Genomic DNA, 25,502 nt, shown 5'->3' with positions numbered 1-25,502 from the left:
TCTGGAGAACTGGACACTGGAAGTAATTGATCACAAAATTATACTTCCAGGACACATGCATATTGAGTTTGATACATCACACAGCCTTATAAAAAGAGAGAACAACTATCTATAGTTTTATGACTTGGATGTGGATGATTCTGCAGTGTGACAAAACTAAGTCCTTCATTGTTATTGAACTGGTTCAAAAAACACTACACTTTGCATCACCCTTAAAAATTAAGCCACAGAAACACAATGTAGGCAGGAAAGGTCAGCCTATCTCTTAGATAAATTTTAAATGATTATGATTCCCTAAAGGTGTTTTGGATTACTGTTCTACAAAACACACTTGATAGTGATGAACTGATTTGGCAGAATTTAAGGAGAAGGGGGAAAGTTGGTGATTTCTCTCTGTCAAAAAAAGAATGCTGGCTCACACTTGATCTCACAAGGCAAGTGTCAGATTTACTGATTAAAAAACATCATTGTACTCCACCAAGGTTTTACCATTGCAACCTTAAGATTTTTATATTTTATGGCTCTAAAGATTGTTGTGAACTTCATTTGTAAGTAAAACTTCGTCGATTGAAGATGATGGTGTGATTAAAACGGGCTTTGACAAATAAGGTAGACAATACAGCAGCTTTTGCCAGAATACAGTGATGGTTTCTAAATACATTCGAGCTGTAGAATACTGCTAATGCAGAATATTCTGATTTACTGATTCTCATAAAATTCATCTCACCAGCTATTCACCATTTAGTTTTACTTATATTTAAGGGTATTCACTAACACCAGGAAAGACTATGCTGATACATACAAAAATTAAAATGGTTAAGCAGCAAGGAAAACATATTTTGTATGGGAAAAAATCTAATGTTCTTATGCATCAATAATACCAATTTTATCATTTGATTTACATTCAAATAACATAGAAGGAACTAGCTGCTTATTGGTAACTGTTGTATCATTAAATCCAAAATTTCTCTAATAGTAGCTGATGTAAATCATCCTTTTACTGTTTTATATTTTTTTGTAACTTGTGCCGTAAGGAAAAAGGTAAAAAGCATAAAATAGATTATGTGTAATACGTAAATCAAGTTTTAACAGTTACCAGTTTATCAGTGTTAAGTGAGTAAAGTTCAGATTGTATTGTACATCTCACATCTTCATGCCCAATAAAAGCCAAAAGAAATAAATAAAGGAAGAAAGTGAAACAGAGAAGCATTGTAAGAGATAATATGTATTAATTTTACCTGTTGCATGTGTATTTTAATTTAATAATTCAATTTACTATATTCCTTCAAACTTCCCAATTTACAAGGGGTACAACTTCGCCTCCACGGTTTGCTGATAGGTGGCGACAATGGTAAGTAGTGGTCGAAAGAAACAGATCGCAGGTGTCAGGGAGTTAGCTTGGACCTCAGTCAACATAACCTCATTCAAACATTAGTCGATTTGTGTCTGCATCATAAAGTTGTTCTAGATTGAAAATGTCAATTTACTAGCCTAATTCTCGCCATTTGCGGGATGTGTTACTGTTTTGCTTCAGTATGAAGAAAACAGCAGCTGAGTCTAATCAAATGGTCTCAAGTACCCATGGTAAGGACGCTATTACTGAAAGAACATGTCGTGAGTGGTTTCAACACTTCAAGAACCGTGATTTTAACGTTGTAGACTAGCATAGTGGTGGAAGAGAGAATGTTTTCGAACATGCAGAATTGGAGACATAGCTGATTGAAGACTTGCATCAAACTCGAGAAGAATTGGCATGATTAGTGGAAATTACACATCAAGCCATTTCAAAATGTCTCAAGGCTAGGGGCACGATTCAGAAAGGAGGAACTTGGGTCCCGTGTGAGCTGAAACCAAGAGACATTGAACAGCATTTGTGTGTTTGTTAACAGTTATTTCCGAGGAAAAAACGGAAGGGATATCTGCATCACATTGTGTCTGGGGATGAAGCATGTGTTCATTATGATAACACTAAATGCAAAAAATCTAGGGGATATCCCGACCATGCTTCCACGTCGACGACCAAACCGAATATTCAGGGCTCCAAGATCATGCACTGCATTTGGTGGGACCAGCTCAGCGTTGTGTACTATGAGGTGTTAAAACCAAGTGAAACAGTCACAGGTGCTCGTTCTTGAATGCAATTAATGCATTTGAGCAGAGCATTAAAAGACAAACTTCTGCAATACAGAAAGAGGCATGATAAAGTGATTTTGCAGCACGACAATACTCGACCTCACATTGCAAAAGTGGTCAAAACGTACCGTATTTACTCAAATCTAAGCCGCACTCGAATCTAAGCCGCATCTGAAAAATTTGACTCGAAATAAAGAAAAAAAAAAATTTCCCGAATCTAAGCCGCACCTGAAATTTGAGACTCGAAATTCAAGGGGAGAGAAAAGTTTTAGGCCGCACCTCCAAATCGAAACAAAGTTGGTCCATTGTAATATGAGACACAATTTAGGTCGAATGAATGACGATACAGCTACAGTAGTTTGGTTCCAGTCGTAAGCTTAGCAGTTAAGCTTTACCACGTAGCCATTGCTATGCGTCAGGCGCTCCGTCTGTATTTATACGGGTACCCTTCCTTTCTCACGTGCTTCGTCTGGTTTGAATCAATTGCTTATTTTGCTTTGATCTGATAAATGCCGTTTTCTTTGTTATAGGTGTTTGCGTCACTCTTAAGCTGAAAATGCATTACTGCACTGTGTCATGCATTGTTTGTCACATTCTGATAGTGCGTGTTTACGGCCTGTCGCGGCTCACGGCATGGCTTGCTTTTGTGCGCGCTACCGCCGCGTACAATAAAAAGAAGAGAGAGGAATCGTCTCATAAGCGAAACAATGACAAGACTGCTATTTGTTGTTACTTACACTGCTGCTTTCTTTGATAATGATCAACAAGAATCAAATAATAGACTGCATATGATAGAACATGTTCTGAACGAGAGTTAGGCGAAAATTTTTCTCCGTTTGAAAATCTTTGCGGCCGCTTCTTTATTACATCAAATTCTGCACAGAAATTAGAGCCATCTTAGATTTAAAAATCTAAGTCACTTGCCGTGCTTCATTTCTGGCTGTATCACTATTAGGCATAAGAATATTACGAATATAAACATGAGACGATACGTATATTCTTCCGCGTTTGCTGTTGCCTCACTCTAGTTTCGTGGTTTATTAGGCAGACAGGATTTAAATCATATAGCAGCAAACACGAAAGAATACATGGCAAAATGTTTATATTCGTATTATTCTTATGGCGAAGAGAATACTGTATGTGATTCAAATTTCATCAGGTTCCTATTGGCAACCATCTCTTCTCACAGATAGGAAAAAATTCAGAACGTACAGTTGGCCATATTGACAAACATCCCAAACAGTCTTGCCGGTCAGATTTTCGTAGTACACTGAAATTGTGCTACATTCGAAGATGAACAATACGGAATTTGTATTTACTTCGTTTGGATAATGTATGAAAATGCAGTGGTCGAAACTCGCGGCGGAGAAAAAAACCTCGTCTTCCACTTTTTTTAAAAAAATTATTTACTGACGCAGAGGTTTTGGCGCCAGTATTTATCTTTGTGCCTACAAAATTGCCTGCATAGCCCTACATATATTCGACGGCAGAAGTTAGTTGTGGCGGCACGTACCAACATTTTTCATAACTTCCGCTTGCTTTGCACTCGATTCTAAGCCGCAGGCGGTTTTTTGGATTACGAAAACCGGAAAAAAGGTGCGGCTTAGATTCAAGTAAATATGGTACTTGGACATGTTAAAATGGGAAGTCCTACCCCATCCACCGTATTCTCCAGACTTTGCTCCCTCTGACTATCACCTGTTTAGATCAATGGCGCATGGCCTGGCTGACCAACACTTCCGATCTCATGAAGAAGTCACAAATCGGATCGATTCATGGATCACTTCAAAAGATGAACAATTTTTTCGACACAGGATTCGTACACTGCGTGAAAGATGGGAGAAAGTAGTGGCCAGCGATAGAAGATACTTTGAATGATACATGTGTAACCAATTTGTTTCATTAAAGCCTCAAATGTTGGGGAGAAAACGGCGGAAGCAAAGCTGTACACCTTGTAGTTTTTTGTCACAGTGTCACTTTTGGATATAATGCTCACACTGTAAAAATATGAAAAAGATAGATTGTTTCTTACTATGTAGACGAGGTAATGAGGTGGGCAAAAAGTCCTCCTCCAAAAGCATAAAACACACACACACACACACACACACACACACACACACACGCGCACGCGCGCGGCTGTTGTCTTTGGCCAGTTGGGCCCGAGCGATCTACGAGTTTAGACACCTTTTCATTGTGTCCAACTCGGCACTGCCTCTTATGTGGTGAGAAGTGATCTATCCTTTTCATATTGTTGTTATTCTATCCTGGACTTCTCAAGTATAGTGAGATACATATGCATTACAGCTCACTGAGGATCTTTCTTAAATAAGTGAATGATGTGGGTATACAGAAGCTCATTTTGTGTGGTGTGACTTGTTTTGTTCTTCAGCTGTTTCTGTCATTCATTCAAGGCTAATTATATTTCTGTTTTTAAATTATGATTCTTTTTTTTAAATTTCTGAATAACAATTATAGATAATCATGTTAAAATGTTGATCTAGAAATCACAATTGAGAGTTTTCACATAACCAGTGCAGAGCTGTAATTTTTTAAAACAATGCTACACTTATGCAAAAATAAAATTTCAAGCTTACCTTAAATGATGAATGAGATAGCATACTTTAATGCTTGCTTAATTTTTTGTATGAATATTTAGAGGTACAGTTATTCGTTTCATATTCTAGTTCAGAGAGAGAGAGAGATCGTCTTGTGTTTATTCACAATTTCTGTATTAGATAAATATTCATTGAATAATTGTGTAAGACCCACTTTTTAAAAAGAAACACTCTTGTTACAGCAGAACTAGAAGCAGCAACTTCAACCACTCACTCTGAAGCACCGCCAAAAACACCAACAGACCCGTCTGAATGGTCCATAGAAGATGTAATACAGTACATTGCCTTTGTAGATCCAGCTTTGGGAACACATGCAGAACTGTTCAGAAAACATGTAAGATAAATATAATTGTACAGTTATTTTCGTAAAGCTTATATTTTCTGATGAGTAGAAAGTGAGGACTGAGTCTACATGAGTTAAAGTTTATTTTATGCGAGTGGTAAATTTGCAAGGTTAACATTTGTGATGGGCTGAAACTGTTATTTCAACCACCTGAGACAAAAACAAACAATATCAATACAATAATAAGAATGTAATAGGGAATTGCTTCAATAATGGAGAAGAAGAGAAACTTTTAAACTCCAATAGTTTTTTCATTATTATTTGAGTACAGTAGCGGTCAAGCTCTATGCTTTTTCTGAGTATTAGAAACTAGTATTTTGTTTATAAATTACTAATTATTCATATTCCAACTTTGTTTCATCTAATTGTCTTTTGGTGCTAAGTCTCGTTGCAGCACTCTGGTTATGTCTTTTGCATACAGACAAAACTCTTAAATTCAGTGATTTTTTTTTTTTTTTTTTTTTTTTTTGGTGAATTTACCATGCTCTTACTAGGTCATAAGTTACAGCTGATCCTTTTCTGTGCATGTATTACTTGTAAAATCAATATTACTTGCTTACTGAGGGGCTCTAAATATACCTGTAAAGACACTGCAATGGTAAAGATTTGCTTGATAAGAAGTTATGCAGAAACAGGGCTGATGATGACACAAAAAATAATGACAGTGATTTGGAATGTGGTTCTGGTTTTGTAGATAACATGAAGAATTTATTTTTAAAAGTTAACTATGGGTATTTAGAATGGAGAGATTAAAAACTCGTAAATGTGATGCTGAATAAAGCATTCTGAATTCAGGTTGAAGATGAACTAGGAAATTAGAAGTATCAATGGATTGCGGCATATAAGATATTAACTATACTGTTAATGAAATGCCATTGGTGGTTATCATAAGCGTAAGCAACATATAGCGGAGGAAAGAACAAGAATAAAGAAGAAAGAAAGGAGAAAGGAGGAAAGGAAAGACTTGCAGAACTGCTAGCAGAATCAGAAAGCAATTTCAACCACAGTCTTTGGATTAGAGTGAGCTAAGTGTATAGTGGTAATAAACTTCTCAATACTCGTGAAGAGCAGCAGCATTATTGCTGCTGTTTTGATAAAACAGCTTTACAAGTAAAGCCCTGCAATCGTAATGCACACTGATGCTTATGTTTCAACCCTTCATCAGCGCACCAGTACCAGCACCTAGCGGCACATCATGGCACTAACACTACTAACAAAACAAATCCTGCAGTGCACTGTCCAGACATCATTCCTATATAGTTGGATACCCATACAGTTATTAACTTTCTGTCTACAGAGGCTAGTGTACAGAAAGTGTCATTATAATCACTGTGTGTTTTAAGAGTATATGTAGTCTCCCTGTATCAGCCTTTGTACTGAAAGAGTCGTGTTGATCTTGTTGGTACATAATTACTAACTATAGTGTGCATGTGAATTTGTATATGGTACGAGTGTTGTGACAAATGGTAATAAACATTTCTAGTGATGGTGTTAAAGCAGGCCATGATCAGGAACTAATTAGTTATTTACAATACATCATTACAATGTTGAATTTGTCAGTTTACAAATAAAGGTATTGAGCTTGTCCCTGACTATGATCTGGCAATCAGTCTCAGCGTGATGAATTTGAAATGAGCAGAATATAGACTACCAATAGGAAATTTTTTTACAGTGTTTTAAGTGCAAACTCAGCAAATTTTGATACAGCCACATCAACATGAAGAGTTAGTGACAGTATTAGTATGATCATTGCATATTGCAAAACTGTAGAGGGTATCATTTGTGTCAGAGTAGTTAAATTTGTCAGACTCTTGGGACTATAGTTGAAATTTTGGAAACATTAAGTATAATTATAGCACACTTTCATCTGATTTCACATTTGTTGAGAATAGGATAAGGTTAGGAGGATCATACACCTAGATTAGGCTGTTCCAGCTCATGCACTCACCTGGGGCAGCAGGGGGCATAGGCACAGATGGGCAGACTGCTGACATGGACAGTCCTGCAGCTTGGCCATAGCGTACGTGATCATCCTAAACTGCACGAGCCTGGCTCAAGGGATGGCTAAACAGCTCACACATGTGCACAACGAATGCAATACAGCCACCGAACGGGTAGTATATACCACCTGTGGCTAGCCATGGGCATGATGAGGGGCAGATGTGGACATCCATGCCCTGTCAGGCAGCATTGGAGCAGCCTGCTGCAGCTTATGCACAGATGAAGCAGTTAACAGTTGTTTTATTTTCACAAGAAAGTCACTCATCTGCTCAGGATGGGGCTAGACAAGACTTAGTTTAAGGACAACCAGCTTGTCGGAAATGAAGAAAAGTTTAAAGCAGGATGCTAGATTCAGTTGAATAACTTCAAGTGCTTTATGTTCACAGTCAAAATGAATTGATTTTATCATTAGCAATTTGAATCTAAAATTGGTCACGGCATACTGCAATGCTGATACAAGTACTTCCAGATACCTGAAGTGCTATAATCATAAATTAATGGAAAGTTCTCATCAGAGCATAATATGTTGTATGGCAAAGGAATTAGATGTTAACACTTCCATTCTTCGTCAGAACACGGATGCAGAGCATATACTCTTTAGCTTATGCAGAAAGTGTAAACATCATCACATCAGTAACAGCACATATAAAAGTCGAGAAACAATTATTTTCCATTGCAGTCAATCGGTTGGTGTCACAAATGTAGAAACTAATGTGATTCTAACATGCAGGTTATACTATAGGTGTGAATGGACATGCGGAGTTTTTGTGCTGACCATATTGGAATTTTATCAATGATAAAATGTGTCAATAGATAAGATTTGATGTACTCTTCTTTCCGATAGATCCATAGTGAGGAGATCATCCAGATGTAGAACATCTCAGAAAAACGAGAATACAGAATAAATATGACCGATGACCTCGCAGTTTGGTCTCTTCCCACAAACAACCCAACAACAGAATAAATATTTTCAAAGAGAAATATGCTAATGTACCTTCTGCATATCCCAAGTAAAATGGCCCTCATGGATGTGGAATAAAAAAAATAAAAAAAATAAAAATAAAATAAAATAAAATAAAACACTTTAACATATTTTCATTGAAAAGGTAATAAGTAACTTGTCACTAAACATGTAAATGTTCAGTACATTGAGGTGCATATGATAATTCTTAGGCTGTTGTAGCCATGCATCATCAAATAGAAAATTTTACAGCACTTATCTACAACGATTGTGTTACTGCACTGAATTTGTACAGAAGTCAGATTGTATTAATACTCGCATTATTTGATATTGTTGGTACCATGTACACATCAGCTAATTCTGCTTGGAAATTTATGAGTGGAACAGAAGAAAGGTGACCACCAATAAATCCTTTAGGCTTCTCTTAAACTGAACTTTATTAATGGTTAAACTTTTTGTGGCTGCTGATAAGCTATTGAAAATGTTCGACTTTAAATCTTTGTGATGATTATCTTATTTCTAGTATTGATTCCATGAACTGATGTTTTTAATGGCTAATACATCAATGAATAAATGTATTGTGAAGTAATAGTTACTATCCCTAGTTCCCTAATCGTGTCTTTGCAGGATATATTTGAGTTCACACAATAAATAATTCTTCTTACTTGGTTTGGATGCAGAAAACTTTAGCTTCCTTTGATACGACCCTGAAAAATAATCCCATATGACATGATGGAATGAAAGTAAGCATAATATGCTAGCTGTTTCGTTTTTATATTACCTGTGTCTGATAAAATGTGTGTTGCAAATAGAGATTTGTTTAAGTGCCTCAGCAGTTCTGTGGTATGCTCTTCTCAGTTAAATTTATTATGAAGCTGTAATCCCAATAATTCAACACTGACAACTTCTTCGATCTGTGTGTCATCACATTTTAGGCATGTGCTGTCCGGAAACCTCTTCCAAGTTTGAAATTGCATGTAGTGTGTTTTTTCAAAGTTTGGTGTCAAAGGTTTGGCTAGGAACCATTTATTAATGTCCATGAATGGATCTGTGTGAGACCATACTTGATTTGCTATTTATTGCAATGTTTGTGTCATCTGCAAACAATACAAACTCGGCATCTGGTAAAGTTGCAGACTAAAGATAATGAATACACACAGGAAAAAGTAAAGGATGGAACTTGTGAGCCACCACATATAATTAGTTCCCAGTTGAATGATGTCCAATAGCTTAATACATGTCTTTTTCCTAATGACACCCTTTGTTTCCTTTCAGATGATTTGAATCATTTTGCAGCATTTCCTGTCATACTGTAATATTCTAAAGTACTTAAAAGTATATTGTGATTTCACAGTCAGATGCCTTTAACAGGTCACAAAATATACCAGTAGCCTGTAATTTATTGTCTAATGCATTAAGTACATTCTTGGTGTACGTGTAGATAGCCTTCTCAGTGTCAGAACCCTTTAGAGAAATCCAGCTGTGGCTTTGACAGATAGAATTTGCTGTCAGATGGTTAAGAAGTCAATTTTATATTACTTTTTCTAAACATTTTGTGAATGCTGGCAAAAGTGAAATTGGATGGAAATTTGATGATATTACTTAATCTCTTTTAGTAAAAAAAGGTTTAACTTAGATATATTTCAGCTATTCAGGAAATTTTCTTGTGATAAGTTACTGGTTATACAGATAAATTAGTATGTTACTAAACTGAGAAGAGTTAGCTTTGTTGATAGTTTATTATAGTCACTAGAAATTTTGTATTTTATAGATTTTATGGAGTACATTACTTCTGTTGGTGTAATGAGGGTCATATTCATGTTACTGAAATTATTTGTAATGACAGGTCTGAGATCTTCAGTGGCAGCATCTGCTGAACCTGATAACACCATCTTTTCAGGAAAAGTTAAAAGTTTTGCAACAGTGCACACATTTATTACCAATATATCAATTATTCTTAAAAAATACTATATGCTCCTCTTCATGTTTGATTCCATCCGACTCCCCCTTCACTATATCCCATACTGCCTTTATTTTATTATCTGATGTGTTTATCTTTTTCTTGCAGTGCATTTTCTTTGATGTCCATATGACTGTCTTTAATATTGTGCAAAGTGTGTTGTTGTGAGCTATAGTGTCAACATCAGAGTTTCTGACAGACAGATAAGAGTTACATTCTTTTATCCAATACCTTTATTCTTTGAGTAATCCATGGTTTTCTGATACTTTGACCTGATATGGGATTAGTTTTTTTTTTTTTAGGGGTGGGGGGTGAAACCGTATACAAAAAATGTAAGGACTTTATTATTAAAATTGCTATATTTTTCATTCATGCCATGAGCACTGTATACATCTCTCCAGTTCATGTCTTTGAGGAGTGTCCTAAAATAATCGGTTTCTAGCTTACTGATTACACTCTTCAATTCAGATTCAGTATTAATGGTTTCAAAAAAGGAACTGCATTTCATGGTCTGAGATGCCATTGACTATTGGTTTTGTAATAAAATCTTGTTCATTAGCCCTTCTATAGCGATATTGCCAATCGCTGCTTGTGACCAATTGTGGGGCTGGACAAAAATATTGTAACACCAAAAACACAACACTTTACTTTGCCTTATATGGTGTAGGAAACCTGTTGGCTTTCAGATTAGCTTCCATTGATCTTAAAATGTGTAAATAGAGGTCCTGTGAGGTTTTCAAGGGTATGTTATACCACTCTTCCTGTAAAATACTGGCAAGTTTAGGAACAATGATGGAAGTGGACAGTGATCATGCTCCCTTCTCTTGAAAGTAGACCACAAAGACTCGGTAATATTCAGATCTGTTGACTGGTGGCCAAGGGAGATGCAACAATTCATCCTCATGATAACACAACCAATTATGGGCAATACGAGATGTTTGAATTGGGTTCTCATTGTCTTGGAACAGAGCATCTCAATTGGCAAACAAAACATTGTACCATGGATTGGATATGATGAGCCAAAATGGTCCCATAAACCCTGGCAGTAATGTAGTCCATAGAATACCATGATGCTGCTGCACAAATCATCACCAAACCCCCGCCATGTTTCACTTTTGGGATTTAACTCTGGCAGAAGATGGAAACTGTGTGAAACAAGACTTAACCAACCAAATTACTTTCTTCCATCGCTCTATAGTCCAGATTTATGGCTTTGCCACCATGTTTTCCTCTTACAAGCAGTTGTGTCACTGATACGTGGTTTTGGGATTCCAGCTCCCCCCTTCAGTTCCCATCTTATGGAGCTCTCTTTTTGTTGTTTTAGTGCTAACAGGGTTTGTGAGTGCGACATTCAGCTCAGCAGTAACTTGTACAGCTGTTGTTCTCTTACATTTTGTCACAATCTTCTTCACTAACTGACTGTCACAATCACTCAACACATACTTTCATCTGCATTATGACTTAGTGGATGATGGTCTACCGCTTTCACTGTATGTGGTATCAATCTTCGGTATGATGCCTCTTGAAACACCAAACATTTCGGCTCCCTTTTGTTATGGAAGCACCCACCATACAAGCATCAACAATTTACTCTTTTTAATATTCACTTAGCTCTGACATATGCACTCCCAACTCTACAGACCTCTTTTCTGACGATGACTGATACTTGCAACATATTGAGGACATTGCACAGGTGCTGTTCATGTTCAAATACAACAGCACAACCTGGAGACTTGGGTAGCATCTGCATTTATTTTGAAGCATGCATTTCTTGCAATGTTTTCATATTTTTGTCCAACCCCTGCAGCTACTGTAGTTGGGAAGTTTACAGTAGGAATTAAGTTGAATGATAGTGTTACTAACTATAATAAATTCTCACTTGAAGAGTTTTTAAGACCATCTACATTAAAATCACCAGCAGAAGCTATTTCTTCATTTTTCTCCTGTTAGATAGACCAGTAGAGCTTCAAGGTGATTTATAAACAGATTAAAGCTACCTCCATGTACTCAGCATACACTTACTATTATGAAGAATGTATTATGTACTTCCATATGCTGCTGTATGAAAAATTTATGAATCAGAAGTCTGTGTTCTTAAATTTAAAACAATTCCCAGTGAATGTGGCAACTCCTCTTCCCATCATTTCTGCTCCACAAAAGTGAGATGCTAACCCAAATTCTGCAACACTTAACCTTAACCCATCTATACCAGTGATCACATAAAGTTCAGGGAAGCAGATTATTTCAACTGGGTTTGATGACTTTCACCACTGCAGATAGGTAGTTCATTAATTTTACTTCATAGTCCTCCCAAATTTTGATCCAATAAAGATAGCTGACATTTCACAATGACTGAGATAAAGTTGGGTGCTGTTGTGCAGATGCAGTATGTCAGAATTATCTTGTTTGGCTTCTTTCTCAAACTGGAGATTTTTTTCAGTTCGAACCTCTCTTAAAACTTTTTTTTTTTTTTTTTCTGTTCTCTCTGCCCTAAAAAGGGTACTGCTCTGATACCTGTAACCACTGGTATTTTACCATTCGTGACAGTGACCCCCTCCCCAAAATGTGCTGCTATTAGCCAAGCCAGTGTACACTTCCCTTTTTTGTTGATGTGAAGACCATCCCTAGTACATTCATATCTACTGACAAATAAATACGAACCATGCCAATATGTGATCCTGCACTTGGCATAAGCAGCCACAGGAGAACTCGAAATTAACTTTCATAACACAAGAGCTAAGATGAGATCATTAGGGCGTCTCAAAACAGATACAAACTCAACATTGGAATGTCTTGATGCTGATGCCATGTTTACCAGGTCACACTCTATACTGTACCCAGGATCCGTGACAAATCTATTGCCCGGCCCGCCCATAACAACAGTGTCTTCCTGAGAGAAGTATTTGCAAAATGATCCTAAAGCCTCTGTAGGCCGTTGCTGTAGTTAAGAAAAATGTGGACGCAGAGCTCTGAATCAAATATTATTTGAATTGGATGATACCTCCTGGATGCTCATGAATGGTGTTTCTAAATTTTGTGGTTTCTCAGAAAGGTACACAGATGGACAGTAAAATTAAGCATCCAGGAGGAGGTGAGTAAAGGCACCAACAATTAACTTTTACAATATATACATATATTTTACAAGGATTATCATATTAGTGTAAGATGTACACAAACAGAAATTTTCCGACATCTCTTCTTTGAGCAACATAACTGTGACATGGCACCATCTTGGTCCGAATGCGTGTAGTGATTTTGTATGATGAATTGTGTACACTGTGGAAAATCCAAGATGGCTGTAGTTGTTATCATATTTAACTTCACAGAAATTTTTCATTTCCTAAAAAATCCTAGGATGGCTGTAGTTGAATCATATTTAACTTCAAAGAAATTTTTCATTTCCTTGAATGATGCCTCATAAATCTATAGACTTGTAAAGAAGCTCTGTGTTTGAGAACATTTCAGCCTTTTGTACTGGGGCATGTAGCTGACACCTTCTAACAGTATGAGGTGCATACTGTTATTATAGAAGATCTTAATTAACCCAACGTCCACTCCAATCCCATCCAGACATGTCCTAAATGTTTGTAGCAAAGCAGTATTCTTTTCTAAGTGTATCTTGGTGTCATTCCTAATTTGTCTTTGTCTCTCGATCCTTGCGCACTCTGATGCAGCTTCTAAGGTTAAATTTTCAGTTAACAGAGGGCTTCCTATAACAGAAGAAAGGATCATATCAGAACTGAGCAGTTCAGTTAAAATAAAACACTTTCAAATTAATAGAAGGAAACATACTGTGTTACAGATGAGATTTTTAAATTAGTAAATTTTACACTCCTATTTTGAGCAATTTTATTTCAGACTCAGTCCTGTCAGTATCTTGCATAGATAAAATAGTAGTTTACAAAAATAGGAGCTAAAAGAAGATCTTTGCCAGTTTCCTCCAAAATATTTCTGTAGCTATATCATACTTTGCAAGCCACCTAACAGTGTGTGGAGGAGGGTACATATCGTACCAATAACTGATGCCCCCCCCCCCCCCTTCCCTGTTCCACTTGCAAAGGCACATGTGAAGAATGATTGCCAGTGAGTGACTGTATTAGCTCTAATCTTTTGAATTTTCTCATAATTGTAATTTTGTGAGTTGTTTATGGGAGGAAGTAATATGTTGTCCAACTCTTACTGGAAAGTGCTCACTCAAAATTTCAATGAGAAACCTCTCTGTGATGCAGAATGCTTCTCTTCTAACATATGCCAGTGCAATTAGTAGAGCATCTCTGTAATGCTCACATGCAGACTAAACTAACCTCTAACAAAATGTGGCATTCTGCATTGAATCTGCTCTCTCTCTCTCTCTCTCTCCCTCTCTCTCATCAGTCCTACATGATAAGAATCCCATATTGATGAACAGACTCAAGAATCTGTCGAAAAAGTGCATTATAAGTCAGTTACGTAATGAATGGATTCCATTCCCATAAGGTTCTTCCTATAAATCTCAGTCAATCTCAGTCTGGCATATGCTTTTCTTACTGTTTATTTTATGTGATCGTTCCACTTAAGGTCACTGTGGATGCTTACCCCGAGATATTTTATGGTACAGATTGATTCTAGCAATTTGTCATAAGTAGTGTAGTTGTACAGTAGCAGATTTCTTTTTCTATGTGTGCACAGTATGTTACATTTATTCACATTTAGGGTCAATTGCCAGAGCCAACAACATTCATCAACCCTCTGCAGTTCATTTTGCAAATCTATACTGTTGTCTAGTGTTGCTGCTTTCTTATAGACAACTGCAGTCTTAAAGTGCTTATGATGCTTTCTGCTAGCTCATTTATATACATTGTAAACAGTGACTGACCTATCGCACTTCCTTGGAATACTCTGGAAATTACCTTTACATCAGTTGATTTTGTTCCTTTAAGAGCAATGTGCTGAGTTCTTTCTGCAAGGAAGTCTTGAATGCAGTCACAAATCTGGTCGACACTCAATAAGCATGTATGTTTTTCACTAAACGGCAGTGTGGCAAGGTGTCAGTTGGCTTTCTTTGCCAGATCTGAGTCACTATTTCGTACATGGTGACTGTGCTGTTGATATACCGAGTTTTTTTGTAATCGAAAACATTGATTTAGTTTGAAGAATGTTGTAACGATTAATATGTCGATTGAACAAATCGTTACAGAGTACATTTGTTTATATGGTTAATACATGGCAGTCAACTATTACAAATTGTCTGTAATTTTTATGGATTTATCACCTTAATTACAGAGGTACAGGAAATTACTAAAAAATTACAGAAGTAGATATTTTGCCATGTGATTTAAAAAAAACTAAAAAATTCCTGTTACATTTTGCTAATCATAGGCTACTAAAATATTTTTGCTGAGTACACAGTAAACCTGTCTATGAAGGATTTCATCACCACAGCTTAGTCAAGGCACATTTACACTGAATTTGAAACCTGTTCTGCAAGGAATATTGTTCCTGGACTGCTACCACTAAATGCTGCTATGCAGCATTACTATTGATTTTTTGCTCTGTCTGTAATGTTGCATGTTGTCTTTATGTGGTTCCTTTATGAAATGATGTGGAAAAGAAGCAAAATTTACAAATTTGCCACATTTTGTGAGGCAGAGGAGTGCTTCTTGAATATTCAGAGTCATAGTTATAAAAATATTAAACAGAAGCATTCAATACCTACAAAGAATGCTACAGTAGTTCGCACCAGCAGCTGTAATGTAGATTTTAAAAAAAATTAATCTGTCTCATTTCCCAATACTTCAGCAGCAGCAACAGCTGACATCTGCCTCGTATGAAAAGTGATGATCATGGTGTTGGGGGGGATACTTGATGCTTTCTATGAGCCGGAAGTGAATTAACTACTATGTAGGAGGCCACAGTCAGTAGTAAACGTGGGTGTGGCAGGGGGATCATCAACTGCAGATTCCTCCATCATATTCTTTGGGAGTGTCAGTGACATTGATGCTGAAGTAGTCTTCGTGTATAACTATATAACATGGACAGGCAAAGCTGTTGAAATTCATGGTAAATTTAACTTGAATAAAACCACAAACAGCTGTTGATTGATTATTTATTCACACAACCAGTTTTGCTGTATTAAAGCAGTATCTTCAGGTGATACCTAGTGTTATATGATTAGCATACAGAGACAGCAGGGAGGGGGGGTGTCTCTGTATGCTAATTGTGGTATCGTCCAAAGTTCACAGAGCCATAACAAAGTCAGTGCCTCGCATCGATACGATAGAAGTTAACAATGTCTTGCTGTATTTCACAGTGATGAATGGGAGGCGCTTGCAAGGTTACATCCTTACTCTCAGCTTCACAGTGCCACCACACTGAGATGCCAATATATGACTAAGAAGAGCAATGCTTGCACCCAGTTTGTGACCAACAATTAAGGTGATAACATCAGTTTAAATAGGGCACCAGTGTATTTCATGTCTTATACTGAACTTTAACTGTGAACTTTGTCCATGTACTCTAAGTGAAGAGTCTCTTTAATTATCTGTATCCAGTGATACTTTAAGTTCAGACACAGTCATAAATACTCAGAACATTCCTGTGGAAACGGATTATACAAAATTAACTAAAACTTCATATCTTTCTCGTAATAAAGTGAACTAATATTTTGTGTGTTCTAGTTTCCACTCGTTCTCTTCTCAGAGCAAGTAATGATCCCACTGTTGCACTGATGGTTCTCCTTTCATCAGGTGGAACATTAATCCATGTGACGCTACTTAATATCGGACGATGCTACTGTAACACAGCAAAACCAGTTATGTGAAGAAGTCGTCAGTTAAGAGCTGTTAACAGTTTTATTCTGAAGTTCAGTTTCCACGAAGTAGTTTTCCTTGTTTAAAATGAGATCCTGGATTAATTTTAATATCAAAATAAAAATAAATGTAGGAGCAATTAAATATATCTTTTGTATTTACGGTTAGAAAACATCTGAAATATAGTGTTTTGAAAGCCTAAATCAGGCCTCTAATTTTTAAAATTTTCTGGTCTGGGAGGAAGGGATCATAGCACCCTCCATATTTGTCATGTGATTACTGACAGCCTGTTCTCAAGGTTGGCAGCTTTTTTAATATTTCCAGTTGCTTAAACAGGCGCTGGCAAAATATGCGTGTGGCAGTGAATGGAAATATGTTAACTGTGATTTCTGTGTCCCCGAAGTTGGCAGTTATACTTTTGGAGAAAGTAATAATATAATTTTAAATCCTATCTTCCCATTTTGGGCTAATGTTACTGAAGACTGATACCTGTACATCTCAGCAGGTAGGTGATATTGTAATGTTGTACATGTATTGTGTTTCCTTGGTTGATTACATTGCCAGAGTCCTAATTTCTGAGATTTTTTTGTAGTTTAGTAACTGCAGTATTATGATGATTAATATTATTGCAATAATTTAGTTGCATGGAGAAAAGCCATTAACAAAGTACGAAACAGTAATTTTGTACAGGCTGTGTGTTTTCATCATATAGAGTTTCTTGAATACATTTTCTTATTCTCTTTCTCTTATTTTTCTTGTAGGAAATAGATGGGAAAGCTCTGCTTCTCTTAAATTCTGATATGATGATGAAGTACATGGGTTTGAAGTTGGGGCCTGCTCTAAAAATTTGCAACTTAGTCAACAGGATAAGAGGAAGAAGGCACTTACCTTTATGACAATAATGGAAACCTTCTCTTATGAAGGTTTCAATTTCTTTTGGAAAATGGTAAGTGTATTAGAAATATGTAAAACCAATAATTAATCGCACAAGAAAATCGCTGCAATATACTCATCTGCTAATATTAGAATACACTAAAATCACATCATCATCAATTTGAAACATGTACATTACAAACTGAAGTTTCATGAGCCACAGAAAGATAGCTCCATGATTTTCTGCAACAGTACCATGAAGTTACTAACAAATCAGTTAGTTAGCTTGTATATTCATTACCGTAGCCAACAATCCAATTGAAAGTTGAAAGGAAAGTTAGAATCCTAGAAAAATGGAAAATGTCTGAAGATAAAGAATTGCTTTTACTGATCCTTGTGGGAATGCTGAAACTTTCAAAAAAATTATACATAAGATTTCAATACTTAGACATGTGGTCATTAATGTGCCTTTTTTCCTTATTGTTGTTGAATATTCTTCGTTTTCGTGCTACTTTACCCACAGCTTGCAGTTTTGAAGTTAGCAGGGTGCTATTGCAACAAACACTGAGTTTGGAACTCGCTCCAGATACTTAACTTTTTCTTCCTTAGTAAAAGTGGGAGGAGGGAACAAGACTGCTGGTCTATGTCAGATGTATTATTTGAATAGTATTTTCCAGTTTTGCAAATTTTCTGTTATTATTTACAGATTGAATGGATGAATGAGAAAAATTATATTAGATTTGTTACTTTCCTAAGTGATCAAAATTTAACACACAAAATTACACCTACAGTGTGAGTGATTTCTGTGTTTCTGGAATACATAACTGAATGTAGGAGATAGAGTAGACTTAAAAGTAGAATATATTCAATTTGTTCTGGAAGTGGCGAACACATACAACTAAATGTATCGTGAAGAAAAAGCGGTGAGTGGAGTAGCATATTGCAAATATTGCATTTTCTTAATGGAGAAAATTTGAACCAGAGAAAAAAATTATTAAAGCCCTCCTATAATAGTTAAATTTGGTAGCTTTGCTGTAAAGGTAAACAGACAAAAACGTTATTACTTTTCTTTTTTTGTTCAGTGGAAAATTTGGTCGTAACATGAGAATAACAGCAAAGTGGCAAATTTTTATTGCCATTTTTATTTCTTCATTGGGTCCATCTTAACTTACGAGGTGCATTCAAGTTCTAAGGTCTCCGATTTTTTTTCTCCGGACTGGAAAGAGATAGAAACATGCGCATTGTTTTAAAATGAGGCCGCGTTCATTGTCAATACTTCCCAGAGATGGCAGCACCGTACGGCAGATGGAATTTTACCGCCAGCGGTGAGAATGAGAACTGTTTTAAATACTTAAAATGGTGACGTTTTCCTTACTTGAACAGCGTGCAATCATTCGTTTTCTGAATTTGCGTGGTGTGAAACTAATTGAAATTCATCGACAGTTGAAGGAGACATGTGGTGATGGAGTTATGGATGTGTCGAAAGTGCGTTCGTGGGTGCAACAGTTTAATGAAGGCAGAACATCGTGTGACAACAAACCGAAACTACCTCGGGCTCGCACAAGCCGGTCTGACGACATGATCGAGAAAGTGGAGAGAATTGTTTTGGGGGATCGCCGAATGACTGTTGAACAGATCGCCTCCAGTGTTGGCATTTCTGTGGGTTCTGTGCGCACAATCCTGCATGACAACCTGAAAATGCGAAAAGTGTCATCCAGGTGGGTGCCACGAATGCTGACGGACGACCACATGGCTGCCCGTGTGGCATGTTGCCAAGAAATGTTAACGCGCAACAACAGCATGAATGGGACTTTCTTTTCGTCGGTTGTGACAATGGATGAGACATGGATGCCATTTTTCAATCCAGAAACAAAGCGCCAGTCAGCTCAATGGAAGCACACAGATTCACCGCCACCAAAAAAATATCGGGTAACCGCCAGTGCTGAAAAAATGATGGTGTCCATGTTCTGGGACAACGAGGGCGTGATCCTTACCCATTGCGTTCCAAAGGGCACTACGGTAACAGGTGCATCCTACGAAAATGTTTTGAAGAACAAATTCCTTCCTGCACTGCAACAAAAACGTCCGGGAAGGGCTGCGCGTGTGCCGTTTCACCAAGACAACGCACCCGCACATCGAGCTAACGTTACGCAACAGTTTCTTCGTGATAACAACTTTGAAGTGATTCCTCATGCTCCCTACTCACCTGACCTGGCTCCTAGTGACTTTTGGCTTTTTCCAACAATGAAAGACACTCTCCGTGGCCGCACATTCACCAGCCATGCTGCTATTGCCTCAGCGATTTTCCAGTGGTCAAAACAGACTCCTAAAGAAGCCTTCGCTGCTGCCATGGTATCATGGCATCAGCGTTGTCAAAAATGTGTACGTCTGCAGGGCGATTACGTCGAGAAGTAACAGTTTCATCGATTTCGGGTGAGTAGTTAATTAGAAAAAAAATCAGAGGCCTTAGAACTTGAATGCACCTCGTACAAAAGGGTGAAGGAAGTTAATACAGTTGTCACTATGCCATTCACTGAGCTGACAAAAATCGTGGGATACCTCTCTAATATTGTGTCGGATTACCTCTCACCTGGCATAGTGCAGCAACCCATGTCGTATGGACTCCTGTGCAGAAATATTGAGGCATGCTGCCTCTATAGCTGTCCATAATTGTGAAAGTGTTGCCAGTGCAGGGTTTTGTGCACAAACTGTCCTCTCGATTATGTCCCACAAATGTTTGATGGGATTAATGTTGGGCGATCTGGATGGCCAAATCATTCGCTTGAATTGTCTAGAATGTTCTTCAGATCAGTCTCAAACAATTGTGGCTTTGAGGACATGAAGCATTGTCGTCCATAAAAATTCCATCATTATTTGGGAACTGACATCCATCAGTGGCTGCAGATGGTTTCCAAGTATCTTAATATCCAGAGGCCACTGTCTATTCCATGTAAACACAGCCCATACCATTGTGGAGCCTCTACCAGCTTGCACAGTTCCCTGTTGGCTTCACGGGATCCATGCCAACTCGAAACCTGCCATCAGCTGAAATTCGGATTCATCTGACCAGGCCACTGTTTTCCAATTGTCTAGGGTCCAGTCAATACGGTTGTGAGCCCAGGAGAGGCATCATACGTGATGACATGCTGTTAGCAAAGGCACTCGCGTCGTTCATCTGGTGCCATAGCCTGTTAATGCCAAATTTCACCACAATGTCCTAATGGATATGTTCATCACATGTCCCACATTTATTTCTGTGGCTATTTCATGCAGTGTTGCTTCTCTATTAGAACTGACAGTTCTATGCAAGCAATGCTGCTCTCACTTTTTAAGTGAGTGCCATTGGTCACTGGATTGTGTGTGGTGAGAGGTAATGCCTAAAATGTGGTATTCTTGGCACTCTCTTGACACTGTGGATCTTGGAATATTGAATTCCCCAACAATTTCCAAAATGGAATGTCCCATGCATCTAGCTTCAACTATCATTCCACTTTCAGAGTCTGTTAATTCCCATCGTGTGGCTATAATCGTATCGGAAACCTTTTCACATGAATCACCTGAGTACAAATAACAGCTCCACCAGTGCACCAACCTTTTATGCCTTGTGTATCTGACACTAATGCCATCTGTATATGTGCGTATCACTATCCCATGACTTTGGCTACCCCATTGTATGTCCGCTCAACACAGTGTGTGACAAATGACAAAAATACTCTTAATAGAAAATTAAGAAGTATTTGAAATATTCATGATACAGTATAACCATATTTGGCTTTATGAAGGTAATTAATTTATTTAGCTGCACATGAGTTATGCTGGGTAGAAAAAGGAGTGAGATATAATCACTTCAGATATTCTGTCTGTTAACAGCATGAAATTATTGGAATGTTCTGCTTTACTTACCCATGGCAAGGAAATGTTGAGGCATCACTGTGTCCTGTTCAGTAGTGCCTGTTTTAATGTATGGTGTCACTTAAGACAGCCAAGTTTTTTTGATTGCTCTCAGCAGTATTCATTAGTCATCACTAGTCACTGTATGGAGAGTTTCCTAGTGACCAATGGACTGCCTGTGAAAGATAATGCACTCTGTGCCATACTTGTAGTACAGAAGGTATTGAATGTATGCACATTGAACACAGGTGTGTGCCATCTGCCTGGCCTCATTATCGTGCTTCTTCTGGGGACAAGTGAACATTGCATCTCCATAGGGAATGTAGCTTTTTTCACTCAGTATGAACAGTCAGAGCATATGCAAAGTGTGGGCTTATGCACTGTATTAGTTTCGTTGTACTCTTTCACGTAATTTTCCTAGGACCTTTGTCCTGTTAGTGGCTATTTGTTGACCAAATCTTACTTCCTGAAACAAAACTGTAATCTGTTAACGACATTCAGTGTTCACTTACTGTGTATTTGATCTGGGTTACTCCAAAAGCCATAATTTGTGAAAAGGGTCAGCACAGTTTCTTCATTTTATGCCCATGACAACACTATAGCCATATCTGAATCATGATGAATTTCATGAACTGATTAAAAAAAGAGCAATAATAAATGAGCAAAAATCTGTGCAGGAGGTGTGTATAATGCACATGAAAGAGCCTCGCATGATACCAGTTGCATAAGAAAACAGGAGCACACTTTCCACAAGTGGTGATGATAAGAAACAAATCGCACTGAAACCTTAATGCATCTTTCTGTTCTTCAGTTTTATATGAAATCACTATGTTCATCCTTAATGGGGAAGTTGGCACATTGGTTATGTCACAACGCCTATTACAGGAGGAGCAGGGTACATATTCTTTTGTGGCCATCCAGCTTTAGCTTTTCCATAGTTTTCCTGTACCTCTTAAAGTAAATGCAGCCATTGTACTTTTGAAGAATCCTTTACGAGTATCCTAACCAATTTTTTATCTATCTCTAATGATGTTGTTAACAGAACATTAAACTCTGGCCTTCAACCTTATTCCTCTTTGTCCTCATTCTGTTTAAGAACTATTAGCATAATGTGTATCTATAATTGATTGCAATGCGCATAACTCACATAATTTCTGTTTACATTTGATAATTTAGGAGACTGTGATTCTTACAATAAAAATTCCCTTCCCTTATTATTCTATATCTACATCTATATACATATTCTGCAATTCACCATACAGACAGTCCAAGGTGGAGGGTACCTTGTATCACTGAAAGGATTCCCTTTCCTGTTCCACTTGCAAATAGAGCACGGGAAGTGATTGTTCTATAATCCATCCTTAATGTCATTTTTCTACACTTTCTCAGTAGTATTTCACAAAAAGGTGTCTCCTTCACTCTAGGAATTCACATTTGAGTTCATGGGGCATTTAAATAACATTCACGTATTGACTGAACCTACCAGTAACCAAACTGGAAGCATGCCTCTAAGTTCCTTCACTGTCTTCCTTTAATCTGGCCTCTTGGCCAAACATTCAAGCAGTACCCAAGAATGGATCACACAAGGATCACACAAGTGTTCTTTGTGTGGTCTCCTTTATCAATGAGTCATACTTCCGTAGAATTCTCCCAGTAAGCCATGTCAGCCATTCACCTTTCCTACAGCGAATCTTATGTGCATTCCTTTTCATGTCACTTTGCAACATTGCCTCATTGATATTTAATTGACATGACTGTGCCAAGCAGCACACCAATAATACTGTATTTGAACATTACAGGATTGTATTTCCTACTCACCTGCATTTATTTACATTTTTCCCACATTTAGAGCAAGCTGCCATTCACCTTCTCTGTTATTCTAATAGTTTTAAAATATTTTCACCGTTTACAATAAGTGGCATCGCTGATAAAAATGCACAAACTAGTGACAAAAGAGCTTAACAGAACAAAAATGAACATAAGTAGAGCAATGTGAGAAGTATTCAGTGAATTTGAAAGTAATATTCTATGTACAGAGCCTAGAAAAACTCCAAAGACATTTTCGTCATATGTTAAGTCAATTAATGGATCGAAGTCTTCTATCCAATTACTTGCTGATCATACTGGCACCAGAACAGGATAGTTGAAAGATGATCAAAATACTTAATTCCATTCTCCAAAATCGTTGCACTGAAGATGAATTAATATTGTTGCCCCTTTCAGTCTTCATATAAATGCTGAAATGACAGTTATTAAAATAGCTAGATACAAAATTGAGTAGACTTACTCAATAGTGGAAAGGTGACTAGACCTGACAAACAGGGTGTATACAACTTGGGACAACCGGGAGATCTGGGAAAAACCAGGGAATTTTTTCATCCGGAAGAAAATGGGGAAAAAAACCGGGAATTTTCTAGAATTCCGAGAAGTTTTTGTTTTGTTTTGGTTTTCAGTTAAATATTTGTAATTTTGACTGGTAAGAAACAATATTCTAACAAAGGGTATCCCGCTACGCAGCAATAAAACATGAACTATAGAAAAAGGAAAAAAAAAAAAAAAGAAAACTTAGATTGCAAAGGAAATGCGCCATATACAACAACAAAACACAGTACTCATACAAGCGTCTGCCAACTACAAAATGTGTCAAAGGCTTTAGGAAGACTGTGCAATGCTTAATAGCAACCAGTTACCTCTGATGAGCATGACGTCACAACTGTTTACATTAGATTCGTTTGAGCAGTTGTGAGTGGGCTCATGCCCATGCGCAATTGAGTTGCGCATGTGTGGTACCTCCTCCCATTTCTGGCTACAGAAGTGTGCTGTATAAACAGTAGCAGCAAGATGCTACCTGGAAAAATTTTACTTTCGCATGCAAGCTGCCAGATTCCATGGGGGCAAAATGGTATATCTGCCCTGGCAGCAAGAATTCATATTCTTGAGGAAAAAGTCTTTTTTCACAAAGCATCTAGTATCCAGCGCACATTTGTCTATCGATTGTTCATATGATTTTGAAACGCATCCCTGTTGGTTTTTGAACATTTGTGAACACATGCTAAGTTTATTTCTCAATGAATCACAAGTTGATTTTTGAATGCATGCTTAGTGTACGTCATGTCTCTGCCAGAGGAATCCCCGTTGCATTGAGAAATAAACTTTCCTGCAGACAGAAGGGGACGGGGCTATACGAGCTGAGCGGAATAAAGCCAAACGGGTGAATGTCAATCGCTGTTTGTTTATGTGATTGACTGGGTTTGCAAATGATCAGCGTTGTTATAATTACCAGTGAAATCCATAGATTCAGACTACCAGAGGGGAAATTACTAAAAGGAATAACAGGTAAGAAAGATTACGTATTATGTTCTCGGTGTATCCAAGAAAATGAAATTTTGATAGAAAATTTTTGGCCAGACCGCAACACTAGTAACAGCCAGTTGTAATAATAATGATGATGATGATGATGATGATGATGATGATGTCGTCGTCGTCGTCGTCGTGACGAGGGCCTCCCGTCGGTTAGACCGCTCGCCTGGTTCAAGCCTTGCGATTTGACGACACTTCGGCGACTTTTTAGGACAACATAACACCCAGTCCCTGAGTGGAGAAAATCTCCGACCCAGCCGGGAATCAAACCTGGGCCCTTGGGATTGACAGTCCGTCGCGCTGACCACTCTGCTACCGGGGGCGGACACAGCCAGTTGTACAGACCCCGGTAGTGGCCACCTAAGTTCTCCTCTGGGAGTAGCATGGAAAACGCGTTGTACGAACACATAATAACACCTAACCAGAGAATAAACGCAGGATAACTAAGCGGGTGATTGCGGCAGGGTTAGTGAAATTAACTGGAGAATAAGTTTTGACACTTGCAGGAATAGTTACAGAATTGGTGATGACAAGATTGTTTGTTAGAATAAGGAAGGAGAAGAAACGGGGACATCAC

At 37.7% G+C, this 25,502-nt stretch overlaps 1 protein-coding gene across 2 annotated transcripts in view; it reads left to right on the top strand.

Annotated features, from left to right (window-relative positions):
* LOC126183523 (polycomb protein Scm) overlaps positions 1 to 25,502 on the top strand; it is a 194,474-nt gene that overhangs the window by 150,396 nt on the left and 18,576 nt on the right. Inside the window, exons 13-14 of one of the 2 annotated variants that reach the window (XM_049925582.1) lie at positions 4,931 to 5,082; positions 17,563 to 17,747. In XM_049925582.1, coding sequence (XP_049781539.1) covers positions 4,931 to 5,082; positions 17,563 to 17,697 — 287 coding nt within the window. In that variant the 3' untranslated portion in view covers positions 17,698 to 17,747. The remainder of the gene's footprint in view (positions 1 to 4,930; positions 5,083 to 17,562; positions 17,748 to 25,502) is intronic. The other variant, XM_049925583.1, reaches the window with a different exon arrangement.

This window comes from Schistocerca cancellata, chromosome 4, assembly GCF_023864275.1.
Source record: "Schistocerca cancellata isolate TAMUIC-IGC-003103 chromosome 4, iqSchCanc2.1, whole genome shotgun sequence".
Lineage (NCBI taxonomy): Eukaryota > Metazoa > Arthropoda > Insecta > Orthoptera > Acrididae > Schistocerca > Schistocerca cancellata.
The sequence above is the reverse complement of the archived record's forward strand: the minus strand, read 5'-3'. Positions and strand labels throughout refer to the sequence as shown.